The sequence below is a fragment of the Geospiza fortis genome, unplaced genomic scaffold (assembly GCF_000277835.1).
Source record: "Geospiza fortis unplaced genomic scaffold, GeoFor_1.0 scaffold45, whole genome shotgun sequence".
NCBI classification, from domain to species: Eukaryota; Metazoa; Chordata; class Aves; order Passeriformes; family Thraupidae; genus Geospiza; species Geospiza fortis.
Window position 1 is genome coordinate 3,275,822 of NW_005054327.1, and position 16,391 is coordinate 3,292,212.

Here is a 16,391-nt window from a genome sequence, read left to right on the forward strand (position 1 = left end):
TTCTGTAAATGAGAACCTTGGAAGATATTAATTTATTGTACACTTCTCAAACTTTCAGGCCCAGGAAACATCTTGACATGACTGCAGCAAGTAACCAGGACTGATGTCCTGCAAGTTTTTTGCCCTGAGATGGCTGGCTTGGTGCAAAGCAGAGGTTGTAGGATACACAACTGCAAGCTACTGGATCAAGCATAGTTCAGGTTATTAGCAACTGAAATTAAAGAGCTGTTATTTATTAAAAGGACAAAATGTGAGGTAGAACAAGCTGTAGGACATGGGGCATAACTCAGAATTTATCTGATTGTGCTCAGGGCATACTTTTGCTGACTTTTTACACCTCTCTTTGTTCACAAAGCTATATTTACTTTAGCATTATCACCCAGCGCTATCAACCAGTGTTGATATTAGAGCATAATCCAGCCTCACATTGAAAGTTAGAGTAGATCTGCACTACAGAACCTAAGCAGAATTTCCAGTAAGGTTTCATTTGAGAGTTGTTACTGTGTTAAAAATCAGCAATATATCTTACGTCTTTTTTAATACTTCTAAAAGAGAGGACAAGTATTAAATTAGAAAAAGACTAAACTATATTCATACATTAAAAAAGCTCCTTGAATATCAGAGTATCAGATGTAGTGAAAGGCTCCTGTGGAGAAGGATTTCCAGTTGCAAGTATAATTTTCACTTGAATAAATAAACTATTGTTGCGTCCAAGGCTGGCTGAACTGAATTCATACTTCTTACATTTGTCAACAGCCCTTTAAAACATAGATGATGATGGAAAACAGCAGCATAAAACTTCTATACAAAGCAGTTTAGACAAACTAGGGGGAATATATTTCAAATACAGTAGGTGGCTTGGAATAGATGTTGACATTTTTCATAGGTCATCCCAAAGGACGCCGCCTCTAAGTATAGTATTTTCTGAGACAGCCATTAAATCCCTGTGAACATTCTGCCTAGGGAGAGTATTTTGAAATGGATGAGAATGAGGTAGGTCAGACAGCCTTCCAGAAGGAGAATATATAGTTTGCTCACAAATTTAATAGGATGAAATATTTTAATAAAGACTCAGGATATGGCTGGAAGTTTTTAGGAGCACCTAACTCAGGATAACTAATATGCATTTTTGCATTCTACATAAAAATGCTTAGAATGGCAGTACAGAAGATTTTGTATTGCATATGATACAAAAGGCTCTCAAGTACTGAAGAAAACAAATTAATTTATTATAAAATAGAAACATTAAGATTTGCATTAAGACCTAGGTATGCTTGTCATTATTGTTAAAGTATAGAAGACAATTCTCTTGATTCATTTACTTTTCTCTTTGTAAGTGACAACCTCCTGGAAAAAAAAAGCCTATTCTGTCTTTAACAACATCTTTGCAGAAAAATGCACAAAATAGCACTGTGAATCCAAAGAAAGCCCCACCCTGAATGATAGAAAAGCTCATGTGCAGCTGTGCTGCTGTGGGCCTCATGCTATAGACTTGTTAGCCATGAAATTCGCTGCTGCTCTCTGCTATTTTGCCTCTAGCTGCCTGTGTAAAATAGGATTAGAAATCTGACAACTAATGAAGACAGTCCAGCAGAATAAAAGAGTAGCAAAGAGTATAAGTAGGTTTAAAAAAAGCTGTCAAGGCAGGCTGCATGCAAGATGTGTTGCTCAGTTTAGCCAGGGACTCCTGTTCTGCTGTATCTTGGACCCCTATGCCCCTCAGACACAAGCAGAAGGGGAAATTATATAAGGCTTGTGTGACAAACTCTACAGAAACCAGCTAAATTGCAAAAGCTTAATATCTCTGATCCTATATCAATATCAGCAAATGTTCCTTCTTTATGGAACAAGTGTGGTTTGCATTACCTGATTGCATTAATGTTAGCTATCTCATGCCCTCCTTGATTAAATGTATGAAAGATCTATGGACATCTTCTGTAAGCAATCTTTAAAAGTAGAAAAATTAATGTAATATGTAATCACAAAGACTGGTTTTTTTTCCTTTTATGCTCTGTATCAAAAAGTTAGAGAAATTGAATTGTCTACATTTTGCTTTGCTTTTCAGTCTGCCTTTGATTTCTAACTCAGTTCACTTGAGATAGAGCAATAATATAATACTTTTCAGTCCTTCTGCTCTGTGATCTGTGCTTGTGAATCTCACTTATTTCAGACAGTAGTTCTGGAATTCTGGTGTATCTGGTGACAAGTCAGATTACCATCAAAAAGAAAAACAAATTAATCTGATCCACACATTCAAGCACATCTCCTAGTTCTTTCTGATTTCTTGGGGTTTTTTTTAATTTTGAAAACATAAAGTTTCAATTAGGAAACATGAATCACACCTACAAAAAGGTTTAGTGATGTTATCCTTTAGTGAAAGCCATGAAAATATTTCTAATCTTTGCATTTAAAATTCTGAAGGCAATGAAGAAAGCATCAATGCAAATAAACTGTCACTAATGCTGAGGTGAAATTGAAGTCGATCCTAGACATGTGGGAGTGAAAAACAAAATTTTCAACAGACCCCAGCTAAGCTCTTGAACCTCAAGAATCAGGAAGCAGAGTATGAGCCCACAACTCTCTCATTATTTAGTGAATACTTCCCTAACCTGTAAAAGTCCTGAGCCTCTATCTAGTTCCAAATGTTCTTGAAGGCATTCTTGCCTTATTGCCTAGAATTTTATCATCCATCTTTGCTGCTACACCAACAGCCAACATTTGACATAATACCCAAGGACCAATAGCACCAATACTTTCTTATTTTATGGACTAGAAAACTAAAGGACCATACATATTTCAAACTTGTTGGGGCACTTGATGTGAAATCCAGCGATACTCAGTGAGGTTTTGAATTTAGTCACTCTGTGATTATTGATATAATCATGGGCAATCCAGAGGCAGCTTTATTAAAGGAATCATATACAGTATTTTTAATAGATCTGCATCTGTTTTCTGATTAAAAGCCCTGAGCAGAATTATAAAAACTACCAAGATGACTCCCTATTTCTACTATATGATATAATAAGATATATATAAAATATGCTTAAATGTGATACCAAACAAGGTGCATCTGATGTCCCTTCTTTAGTGATCTCTCTGTTGACCTACAAAGCATTCTGGTCAACAGCTTCTTCTTCTGACATGATGGAATATGAAAAGAACACAATAAGAAGTCTGGTTAAAACCATAAGGATATTTTTGAATTGGTCATGTCAACATAGGAGAAGAAAAAACCAACCAATTGCCAAGTGGGCCTTCCAATGCTGAAATAAAAGAGTTGGTCTAGAGTATATTAAACAAGTCAGCCATCTTACTGGGTTAAGTTTAGCATCATGGGCCCAGCTGAATTTTGATCCTCTGTTATGGCTGCTTTACTGTCCCTGTAAATCCCTGTCCATCAGCTTTTGTCAAGCATAACTGAGGATGAATAAAGGAACTTTTTGAGAGAAGATTGGCATTTATCCTGGAGCAGGGTGCATTTCCTTCCACATTGCTATGCTCACTAATCAGTGCCAGGAGCGCTTGCTCAGACCTTTCATCAATAACAGCTGAGAGTTCGGGCACAGAATATGACTGCAGTCAACTGTGAAAACCAATTTATAATGTGCCAAAACAAGTGTAATGCTTAGCCCAGAGGATTTTGGTGTTAAATACCGAGGAAGAAGCTGTTGATCAGAATGTTTTATAGGAGATAGACTGAGAAAGACCACTGGAAGAAGACAGCTTTTTCAGTTTTTCTGGGAAGATATGTATCACCCTGTAAACACTGTATTAAAATTTCAGTTTGGAATAAGGGGCTTGGATCTCTTAAAGAAGCTGTGCAACAGTGAATCATTTGTATCAACATGCAGAAAAGCTGCAAACAAGTGTTACAGTGAATGCCAAATCTATCAGAATTGAGAGACAGAAGGAGTGTGTTACTTGGAAGGACCTTCTGATGAAATGCAAAAAAAAAAAAAAAAAAAAAAAAAAATTAAAAACTACTGTATTGACTTGTATTATCAAAAAATTTAGAAAGTGTAAAGTGACTTCACTTTACCATAAAGAAACAATTGTCATTGTAGCAAAAGCAAGCTAGTGAATTCTGGGTGTGCTTATATGAGTTCTGTTTCAGTATCCTTGCTTCCAACAAATATTGAGGGACAGAGGTGCCCTCCAGAACATTTTAGAGGTCTCTAGATGGTCTAGCTAAAAAGTCAAAGCAAATAAAAGACATCCCAAAGGAAAATTCCATATTCATGTAGGATCCATGTCTTCAAATTTTGGCCATCTAAACTTTAGTCCAATCTAAGATAATTCCTTTGAATATTGCTTGTGGCTCTTTGGAATTGCATATCTTACAGACTCATAGAATGGTTTGGGTTGGAGATAAAAGACCATCCAGGTCCAACCCCCGTGCCATGCGCAGGGACACATTTCACTAGACCAGGCTGCTCAGAGCTCCATCCAGCCTGGCCTTGAACACTCCCAGGGGTGGCAATCTAATGAAAGCACATAATTAGCCAATGTCTCAAAATGCACCTACATGTTCTTTCAATTTTGTGATTTATGCAGCTCTAGAGCAAGAAAGGTTTTTTCAATAAATGTTTGTTTAGGAGACCTGACATCATGGTTTTAATTTCATTGGTTTGGAAAATTCCAAGTCAATAACAAGTCACTATTTTTTTTTTAATAGAACCCCTGCAACTTATCTTTTTTCTGCTTTTACAAGTTCCCAGTTGTTGATAGACACAGCAATGTGAGTCCTTATTAGATGAGTTAGTATAAGCACAGGTAATTAATGCATCCTTCTTTCACAATCTATTGCAGTGATAACTGGGAACACATCTTGGGTCAAACGGGAATATCATTAAAAAGAAGCATAGTACACACAGATTTACAGCATTGTCTGAATTTTCTGCTACTTGAGAGGAGTAATAATAGTGAGTTATCCTGTACACTAGGGGAAAAACTTGTACAGGAGCAAGAACATAGGATTCTCTTAATTATGCTAGAAAAATTTATTCTTGTCCCTTGTTTCTCTTCCCTAGAAATTGCCTCTGTCACCCACATACTTACAAATAAACAGCTGAGCTATTTTCTTCAAGATAACTTCTATAGCTGCTAGACCAAAAAGACATCTTTATGTGAGGGTTTCTGCAATATGCCCTTTGCCCCCACAGACTAATAGCCTTTCCCTGCTAGCAGACAATCTCACTACAGATGCTTTAAGAGCTAAGTGAGATCTCTCTCTTATCTCTTGTATAGCCTCTGTTATTATCACCTCAAAGCTTTTCCTAAGGTATGTCCAACATGAATTAATTCTGATATATCTATGAAAACTAAAAGATAAATCAATTAGTTTTACAGTTTATGAACTTATGGAAATACAACCTTTTGATTATTCTGCATTCTTGAGTGGTAGTAATTTTGCATGCCCTGGTAAATGTGGCTCACTGTGCTACACACCATTACTTTCTGTAAATATGTGTAGTTCAACACATGTGAACCCCATTATAAAAACCTTTTTATAGAAACATGGATTTTTTTTTGTATCATAGGAGTAATCATTATTGAAAGACTGACTAAAGCTGTGTTCAACACCCTCAGAATGGTTGAAGTGGTTTAATGTGATTTTATACAGAACATTGTTCTTTAAAAAATGCCAGTTTTTAAACACCTGCATTTAATGGTTACTACAATTATGGAAAGGAAAAAGGCAGAATGAGAATCTTGCATCTTCGCTGCTGCAGAAAAAAGCACAAAAAGGACTTGATAAGCCATGAATAACAGGCCCATTGAGGAAATCAGAAAAATGTCTCTGTATATATCCAGTGTAGTGCTCATCTCCTGCTGTATTTGTGAGATACCAAGAGACCTGATTTGACCTGTTATGCTCTGAAATGTGCACAAAATTTAGGCAGTAATCTTCTCTTCTTCTGTGTCCTAGCCTACTTGTGCTGCCTAGAGTATCTGTAGATGCCCTAGCTAGTCATGAGATGCCCATTCTCTGAATCAAATCCAACAGGTGAAGGTCCATAAATCCATGCCTTCAGATGTGAGATATGTGTGTGTGTGTGTGTGTATACACTCTGTGTTTTAAGATGGATGCCAGGTCTAACTGTTGTCCTTAAAAAAAATGCATTAATTGCCTTTTCTTTTTACAATTTTAGCCAGAAGAGAGTATCTGACATCCTTTTCAGGTAAATCCCTTCTGAAATATTTTCCTTGTATCACTGAACAGTTTGTTAGAAAGCCAGTTGCCATTTTACACTTATTTTATATTGAAATTAATTCCTTATTCCTTTAACATCCCTCTCAGAATCCTGAATGACAGACAATTAATGATTTAAGCCTGGTGATAAAAGCATGACCTGAAAATCTTTCTAATCAGAGTAAAAATATAGGTACCTAAAGGATGTAAATTAAAACAGTATTCTAATACACATTTATATTACTATATATACTCTTCATGTAACTGTTTACTTGCCCTGTGTGACACAACAATTTTTGCCAAAAGCATAGTATTTATGTGACATCTTTAAAAAAGGGTACCTTTTGCTGGCAACTGATTAATGGAATTTTTGTCTAGCAAAAATGTAACAAAAATCTGTAGTTTTGTGAAGCTAACCCATCAGCAGCAGATGCATGACATCTGAAGCACCAGCCAAATGTAAAGGAATTAAAGCAGCAGTAGAGAGGGCTGAATTTTGCCCACTAAGATTACAGACTACTTACAGTTTATATACTGACACAAATAGCAATGCAGTGTTGCCATAGAAACTTGTAGACCAGTAAAATATTCCTCCATCTCTTCACCAATGAAGGGACAGGAATACAGAGCTTGGTATGGTAATGAGAGCAACCAGGGGATGATTAATGTGAACTGATTGAGGGTGAGGATTAAGTCAGACCCTAACAAGCCCTTAGCAGTGAAGAATGGCTGTGACTTCCCTACTTAATACTAAGCTTACTTAATTCTCTAAGATCTCCCACGTTTGTTGACAGGAAAATGTTTCACTGAAACCACTGAAACATTGCTTTTTTTTTTTCCTTTTCCTGGGGATTACACTGTCAGACATCTTTGGGATGGTTTCTTAGTCATTTTGTACTGGTTTTACATTTTTAGGACTTTGGGGGAGGGGAACAGGATTCAAAATAGTAAAGACTGTAGCTTCAGATCTCATAAAAATGAAGTTTATGAATCAAATTAAATAAAATTAACTAATTTAAATTAATTTTAATGTTTGCACCATTTAATATTTCCACATAAAAACTGCAAATGAGCTATTATAATTCTCAGTGCATATCTAGAAATCTCTTTCTAATTTAATCAATTTTATAATTGCATATTCAGGCATTTTACTCTGGTCAAGGTCGCAGAGTAAAATTTTTTTGCATGTTTGTAGAATCATAGAATCATAGAATGTTCTTGGGTTGGAAGGAACCTTAAAAATCATCCAGTTCCAATCCCCTTCCTTTGAGCAGGGGCATCTTCCACTAGACCAGGTTGCTTAGAGCCCTGTCCAGTCTGGCCTGTAACACTTCCAGGGACGGGGCAGTTATTGCTGATTGCTTTGAAAAATGTAACATCTCTATCAGTACAGGACCTTACAATTTACTGAAATTCTAGTTTAAAAATGTTTTAAAAAACTCCAAAAGTCAGTCTCTTTTCCACCAACAATTTTTATGGTATTCTGCAGACTTTCAAAGATTAGTTGATATGGCATCTAACTCGTCCCTCAGAAACAAGTCCATCTGTTGAGACATGCTAATTTTGTCACCCTAAAGGGTATATGTTGGGTTTTCACTATTCAAAATGATTACACCACAGTGCACAAGTTGGGGTGTTTTTGCATACATAATAAAATATAGTTACTACCTCTCCCATAATGTCTGAAAAGCAAAGAAAATACACTGTATAATCCATACTACCCTGATTTTTCTGTTTCCAAACATTTAGAGCAACTTAAGAAACATGTGCTGCTTTTTAGGATGCAGGCTGGACAGACTGGAAGATTAAAAAATTAAACAGCTATAACCTATCAAGTCAATGAGAGGGAACTCAGAGTTTGGACTTCTAGGCCAATGGGTAGGACTGTTTAAATGCTGCATTAATCACACACCATGTCCAAACAAGCTATCAAATATAGAACTAAAGCAAACTGAGCACTTAATATCCCAATAACCAATGCTTATGAAAACACTGGTTTGATTGTACTGTTCATGTTACCTTACTGTAGCTTTATCATCCACATCAGTTCCTGATTTCTGAGTCACCTGTTCTGATGAAGGGGCAGCCCTGCAACAGGAATGGTGAAAACATATTTAAGGCACAAGAAGACATTTGAAAACATTGTATCACTTAAATGGTTTATCATTGTAGATACTACACCTTCTTTCAGGCGTAACTACAAGGAGTTTGCGTTTTCTTTGAGCAATTTTTTCTGTTTTTTGTTTAAATATATATTTTATATCTATATATAATATCTGTATAAAGAATTATACATTTACTAATAAAGAAATGTAATGCTTTAGTTCGCTAGATTACCACATCCACTGAGCCTTTTGAAAAAACGAATATCCCTGGACTAGTTATTTGGCTAATATGGATATAGGAATAAAGTGGAGTTTCCTTTAGTGTTCAAAAATTATTTTACTAGTAAAAAACTCGAAAAACCTCTTCTCCTTCCTAATACATCTTATTTAGTAAAGACAAACCTTTTATTTAACTAAAAAAGTACCAATTTTTAAAAGCTAAATAAATAAACATTTACACTTTCCTATTTTTCTTTATGTGACCAATCAAATTGGTCACTACAGGGATACTAAAATTATAAGTAATTATAAGAAAAGGAGAAGATGGCAGATAGTGTTGATGAGGGTTACCTGCTTCTTTAGAGTATTTTTCTATTAGTATGGCAACTAAACCATGACAAGTTGCATAGCAGTCTTAATTATAAGTCATGAAACTGCAGGCTGGTTAAGTAATCTTAATTTAGACCATGTAAAATGGACATCTAATTAATGAATTAATTTAATAAATTTATTTTCTAAAATTAGAGCAATCTTTCCAGACACTAAAGTTTAGAGTACTTTGCATCGATTAATCTTAATGCCTTCTATTACAGGCCTTTGCACATGCAGAGCTTCTTGATTTAACTTTCTGTTTATTCACATTGCTTACATGCTCTTTAACAGTTTATTTTTCTTTGCATAGCTCACAGTCTTTCGAGACTTTAGAGCAGCAGTTGTATATAAAAGAGTATTTGCATTCGCAACATATATGACTGTGGAATTAAAACTGCAAAGCAGTTTTTAATGTTTTATGCAGTTTAATGTTTTTTTCAATTTGAGTAAATATCCAGTGAAATATTTTAAGCTATATGCAAATAATTGCATTTCTGCAGGGAAGGAAGTCTTCTTCATGCAGTTCTGCAATGTCAGCTACAGAGGAGCCCTCCCAGGTAAATTATACAGTGTTTGTATTATAAATAAATGTAAAATATAATTGAGGTTTATGCAAAGGAGCATGTTAAATTTCTAAATCTACTAAGAAGCAAAGTAAGACATACGTTGTTGGAGCCTCTGAATTTTCTGAAGTGGTTCTAGAGAAAGAAAAGAGTAAGCATTTCAGAAACCAAGTAGCCAAATGCTAATATTGAAGTACTTTGCAAGATTAGTATATTTATAAGATTCAAGATTTCAAGCAACAGCAATTACTTTTACTTTCCCTTCCTTCCAAGATATTTTTTTAAATGTAGAATATACATTTAACTCAAGAAACATAATACTAAATTCAAGCCATATTCTTTATATCACTAAGGCAATCATTCTTCAATTAACATTCTCCAGTTAATCACTTTGATTAAGAGTGTTTTGTTTTCAGCACACAATCCACAACCATAAAACTCAAATACAGTGGGCTGCTTATAGTCTTAACTCCAACTGCAATTTCTTTCAAGTGTTCTGTAAAATGTGTTTAATCAACTGGAACTGAGGCAAAGAACTCTGGAAGTTTATATATTATGTTTAACTATAAAAGTCTAGAACATCTCAGAATCACAAAAGTACATAAATAACCCTGACCAGGAAAACCCACATATCCATGGTTGCTGGACTCCCTTCCTGACTGAGCAGAGCAGTCAGCCATTCTCAAATGTGAAGAAAAGACAGCTAACACAGCTCTTTGCTCAGTTTTTAAGACTGATAGTGACCTTCAGAAACTCTGCTTATTAGCATCTCTGCATGGCACTTTATTTCCTGAAACTCACAGGCAAGTAAAAGGCTTTCCTTTGATAACTATTTTTTGTTATTATAATATTCACAAGTTGAAATAGCTTTCACATCTTCAAAGCACTTTTAAAAGCTAAACCAAGTAATCATTAAATGCCCATCACTTTTTTTTTTGTGATGGCAGCATTGTTAGAGGATCTAGGAAGGCTCATGAAAGCTTCAGAAAGAATATGCCTGTTTTCAGTCTTCTCTGAACTGTGAGACTGGAGGAGTAACTGGATAATTAGTGTTAAGAAGAACACAGGAATTCCAGCTTGCTGTTGGAAGCTGGGTGGATGCCATATAGAGCATTATCCTATGCTTTCAAAATTACCATGATCTTAGCAAGATATTGAAATGAAGCCAGATAAATTCTTCTCAGCTGGCACATTGAGAACATCTAGTAAGGACTGACTTCAAAGAAAATAAACTTTAGCATCTTTGAGCCATCTTTCTTCTGGGTGGAGAGTGACTGAATCTTGGCCAAAAAGATAGAGGGTGATAAACACAGCATAAGATTAAAAATAATTGCAAAACTTGGTTTTAAGTCTTCCAGTGCCATACATTCCTTAAACTCCCAGGGCAATTGTCTACCAAGGCTTATATCTAACATCACAGTGTATCCATTCATTTCTGTTTCATTTCATTTGCATCATTGCTGCACATGAGACTCATGTTGGAAATTTCTCAAGTTAAAACTAGGGAAGCAGAAGGTCATGATGCAGCAAATAGTGCGCACAAGAAAAAAAGATCATGAAGTTTTATTAGCTTTGTTAATATTTTGTTAATATTTTGTTAATATTTGTTAATATTTTAAACCATCCAAATTCTGCTTTTAGATAAAAGCACAAGAAACATTCCCTGTTCTCTTTCTATTCTGCCAGAAAACAACCACAACTTCAGAAATAAACATCAAACATTTATCTGCAAGTAACTTTAGTCTGATTGGTTTTGGATACTTTCATGACAGTAGATTAGTAGATTTTGCGGTTTTGTTCACAAAAGGGCCAAGGGTGAGCCTCTGAATGTAAAATGGCACCAACAGATCCCTGCCCTCATGGCGAGTCTCTCTCCAACACATTTGCCTTGAGGAGAATTAATTGGAATAGTCCAAAGTGAAACCATGAAGAAAGAATTGCAAGCATGATGGAAAAATTCTGGGATCACTCATGTAACATCACGTTGCTGGCACTTCATATGCCCAGGCCCCAGTCAGTGCTGGGCATCAGGCTGCCAAGAGCCCAAACAGGTACTTAGGCATGGGATGCTTTCTCTTTGCATGGCATCTTCTGCATCAAGCTCAGACCACCAAAGGACTGCCCTGCTTTCTTGCTCCGATAATGATCTCTAGCCAAGAGTTAGGAAATAAGCAGCGAACACTGATACGCACCGTTTGCTTTGCGCTTTTTCTGTCGGAGTCTTGCTACTCGAAACTGGGGGAGGCATCCAAGATTGCCTGTAAGTTTTAATAAATAATTTTTTCAGTATTAGTTTAATGTTCTGGGCCTGAATGGCATATTGTGAATGTTAGAATAGAAGTGATGTAAAAATACCTGGAACTTTTCTGAAATTATCAGTATTTTTAAAGACTGCATGTTCATACTCTTTAGACTGTATTTACAGAAAACTGAGTGGAATAGGAAATAGTACAGTAATTTTATTTATTGTGAAAAATTTTCTGTGACTCTAGGTGGTTTTTTCTGCAATCTGAGTGGTACAAATAAATGGATCATTCATGGAAAGGACAACCAGATAAAATGCACAAAGAGTGTCAAGTATCAACGCAAGAAATACAATCAGGCTATTAGAGGTCACATAAACAGCACAAGCACTTTCAGTTCCTTTTTTGTTTGTTTCGTTTGTTTTTTTACCCTCATAACTATCAATCCAGCAATTGTTTTGAGGTAAAAACAATTACACCAGAAGCAGTGCAATTCATTGATGGTCTTCCATATCTTCCAAGAGCCTGAAGAGAACTACTAGACTGAAAACAGCATAAACTTCCACTAAACAGGTCTGTTAATATAAATACAATGACATTTTCATTTCTACATTCATTAGTCTACTGATCACATTTTTATGCATTAAATATAAAATAGAAAATCGTGAATGAACAGAATTTGCAGCTGGGAAGGATGCAGAAAATTATGGCTATCACCGGCAGTATATTTTAAATTAAAAATGTATTTAGTTGTACACACTGTTTTTATTCTTGCCTAGATAATGCTATCTGAAATCCAGATTTTTAAAGGTAGCTGTGTATCATTAAGAAAACTGTGTGATTCATATGCACTGCAACAGCACAGGGTGAAGTTTGGCATCAGAGATTTCACAATTACAGTGAGCTACAATGCTTTAAAACTGGACTCTGAAAATGAGTACACCAGCTGAGTTAGGGGCTGCAGCCAAGAGTTAGCACCCATGGTGCCATAGCTCACCAAACAGGCTCTACAGAGATAAAACTTGTAAATCCCATGGAAAAATACAGAGGATGTAAAAGTTGCATTCTTGAAGCTTGCTGAGGAGTTTGAGTGTGCTGAAGGAGGAAGTAGGTAATTTTTTAATGTAATTGTGATACATTACTGAGGTTTAACACAGTGCTATAGACACTCTGGCAACCAAGCAGTGGTGATAATGAATACCTCTTTTTCTTGACTGGAGAAATGACTGTAGTGGTTGTGGATGCTGCATTAGGAGTCCAAGACTGTCTGTTAAGGAAATATATTTAGTGAGTTAATCTTCAGAAAAAGCATAATTTTAAATTATTAAAAGAAAAAAATATCGCATTTCTGCTATCAGAATGATACAAATGGGTATGGTAAATGCTATAACTATGTTTATATACTTCAAAGGACACAAGATGTGGGAGACCTTAAGGGGTTCTGATGTTTACACAACTGCATTTTTACTTGATATCCAAAGTAATTTCTGACTTCTTAAAATTTTGACTTCTGTACCTACAGTTTAGTCTCCAAGCACTATAATAATAATATCTTTCATTTTCTTACTTTAAACTTTTTTTCTTGTTTAATTAGAATGCTTTTTGTTAGGATATATTTGTAAAACTAAACTATAAAAAATCCAAGTCAGTGATTTCTTATAATATTTATCAAAAATGTTATTGTCTTATCCTCTGCAATTCTTAATGATAGCAATTGGCAATTCATAATAACAGTAATTGAAGAAGAGTGCTTTATAAATCATTTTGCTCTCTGGCAGGAAAAAAATACATACAATTTAAGTCTCTCTTAAGTCCCACTTCAGAATTAATTGTTGGTCTGTAAAAAACCCTCTCCAAAAAACATCCTATAAAATTCAATTTGTGTGATGATTCATGTGTCATCATCAGCATGATTTACAACATAATGGTGCGAAATTATAATTTGAAAGAGTGACCTCCGTTGACCTTTAAATGCCAGAGATACTGATTTTCTCTTCAGAGTAATATCTCAATTCTCCACAAGATGACTTTTAATTGCTGTGCTCTCTAGCAACTATGTTCTGTGTAATTTATTACTGACACGACTCTACTGACATTGATGAAGACACAAAGTGATGCATTTACAAGTATGGTGGCTGAGCTCTTCTGACTTCCTTAAATAATGAAAATTTCAATCAGGTACTAGGTGGAAGTTTTTTAGAAAATAATTTTTCAGTGTTGTGGAATTATATGACATATATAGAGTGATCGCCTCTGAATCATAGCAACTTTTTAAATAATGTATCAACAATGTTGTAGTAACTTCTTTTAAATTAAAACTGTTTTAATTAAAAGTCTGGCCTTCTGATCAAAGAAAATGCTTCCACTGGAAAAATCAGCTAAGTTGTCAAAAATCTATATTTTATGTTTTGGTACTCAAGTTTTCCACTGGCAGTGTACAACGACATTTTCCACTGAAAGCATTAAATAGATTTCTTTTCTTTATCTTCCTCAGAATTATGTATTGTATTTGGTAGATTTTATGCAGGGAGTTCTAGAGCTCTAAAACACACCCACATTTTTCATAATACTCTTACTCTTTTTTTGTATTAAAATCCTGTAATTATTAAATAATCATTATGCTGAGTAAATGTGTAATCTGAGGTGGCATCCCTTTTAAACTGTGTGGAGAAATAGGATTCTTTAAGGAAAATTCTTCTGGTTTTAATGATTTTTTTTTCTCCTTATCAACTATAAAAAGAGATAATTTAGATATAGATGCCTACATTCCAGAGGTCAGGTGGTCAAATGAAGCCTAAACCAGGCCATATGCCGTACAAATAATTTCTCAGTATAATCTTGGTGTGTATATGAATTCTAAAGTTATGGTAATATATAACACTTAGATGATAATGCATGATAAATGATACATGAGAAATTATAATGCATAATACTTAGATGATAATGTTTCTGAGATTCATACCTGTTGTTTTGCTTATGGTTCAGAGTTGGGGACTTATTTATTTTAACAGTATCACTTCCAGCTGGAATTCTGTCAGAAACACAGGAATTATTTAAAATACACACTCTATTTTTATAAAACCATTTTCAATTAAATTAAAAGATGGAGTATCATTTTGCCCTGTGTACTGATATCCGAGAATCACAAATATCCCAGTATCAATAAAGATAGAGAACAGAAGCTGAAATTATATAAATTTAGTGCATTATTATCTGAAGACTCTGAATAGCTCACTGTAAAAGTTTTCCAAGATAATGTTCAAACAATAATACTGTATTAAACGTCACTGTTGCTAAAAATTTGTTACAACTCCTTTGAATTAGGTCAAAATACCAGAAAGAAAGCAATGTTAAGTCAAGCAGTACACACAGAACTATTGCCTTTTTCTTTGCCTCACCATTCCTAGAGAGATGCAACAGTCTTGTTTTATTTACAGATTTAATAGGTCAATGTGATACGAAAATAATCTAGTGCAAAATCCCTGGCAAAGCATGGTATTGACCTACAGGAGTAATTTCTATCAAAGAAGTTGGATTCTTTGTGCTTGAACTGATTTCACTAAGCCATGAAATTTACATGAAGAAACAACCACATGATTTTTCAAGCCCTTTATGTATTCTACAGTTGCTGCCTAAAGCCCTTCAAAATTTTTACAGAAAAAAACATGTAGCTATCATAGCTGAAGCAGATTAGTTTCTTATTTTATTCCAGTTTACTTCCTATATATGGAATTTTTTTTAGTAAGGACTGGGGGACTCAGAAAAGCTTAAAGTGATGTATATTGAAATAGAGGACAAATACTAAGTTGAAAGGGTGATTTAAATATTTGATTAAATCAGCTGAAACATATCTTGAGCTACAAATTACATATAATTTTTTTAAAATTATTTATTCTCATCTATCAACTGAAGCCATAGATGCAAAATAATTAATCCTAGAACTATAATCTGATGTAATATATAAAATATTTTGTGTCCTGCCTTCGAGCAGCACAGGATAACTGTTGTATTTAATGAAAAGCCTTCCACGGAGTTCTGGGACACAGTCTGCACCAGCGTGTGCTCTGTGTCTTTTGCAAATCTTAAATGCAGTTTTGCAAAGAACCCTCTCCTGTCAGGGCAGCGCGTGATGTGACAGCAGCTACAGTTGCAGGGAAGGTCACTAGAGGTCTCACTAACCCTGCTGGCGCTGCTGCGGATGCAAACTCGAGCGTTCCCTCTCATTCGCCAGCGAACCAGCGTTTCTTTCGCGTTTCATCGCGTATTTTCAAAATTCCAGCACAATGTTTTATATAGTTTTCTATTTTCTCATTTTAAAACCAGCACTTTTTTCTACTTAAAAAAAAAAGTAAAAGAAATGTAAGCATGATGTTCGCTTCTCCTTGTATTAATTTTGAGCTTCTGATAAGGAATCAAAGAATATCCTGTTCTCACCCACAACGCTGTTTCAACAGACATCCCTGGATCAATGGTCCATTTACACATGTAATATTTATCTGAACCAAGTTAAATTTCTGGCCTCCACAGTATCCTGTGGTGGTGACTCCTACAATTAATATGTCCATTAAAGGCAAAACAAATGTTCCCTCTCCTCTCTCCTGTCCTCTCCTGTCCTCTCCTGTCCTCTCCTGTCCTGTCCTCTCCTGTCCTCTCCTGTCCTCTCCTTTTCTCTCTTTTCCTTTCCTTTTCTCTTCTT

General features: G+C 35.2%; 1 protein-coding gene across 2 annotated transcripts in view; it reads right to left on the reverse strand.

Moving 5' to 3' along the window:
* SCEL (sciellin) overlaps nt 1-16,391 on the reverse strand; it is a 68,944-nt gene that overhangs the window by 17,115 nt on the left and 35,438 nt on the right. For both annotated transcript variants that reach the window (XM_014307051.2, XM_031057095.1), the window contains 5 exons: nt 14,658-14,726; nt 12,897-12,962; nt 11,645-11,710; nt 9,555-9,587; nt 8,213-8,281 (listed from right to left, as the gene is read on the reverse strand). In XM_014307051.2, coding sequence (XP_014162526.1) covers nt 8,213-8,281; nt 9,555-9,587; nt 11,645-11,710; nt 12,897-12,962; nt 14,658-14,726 — 303 coding nt within the window. The remainder of the gene's footprint in view (nt 1-8,212; nt 8,282-9,554; nt 9,588-11,644; nt 11,711-12,896; nt 12,963-14,657; nt 14,727-16,391) is intronic.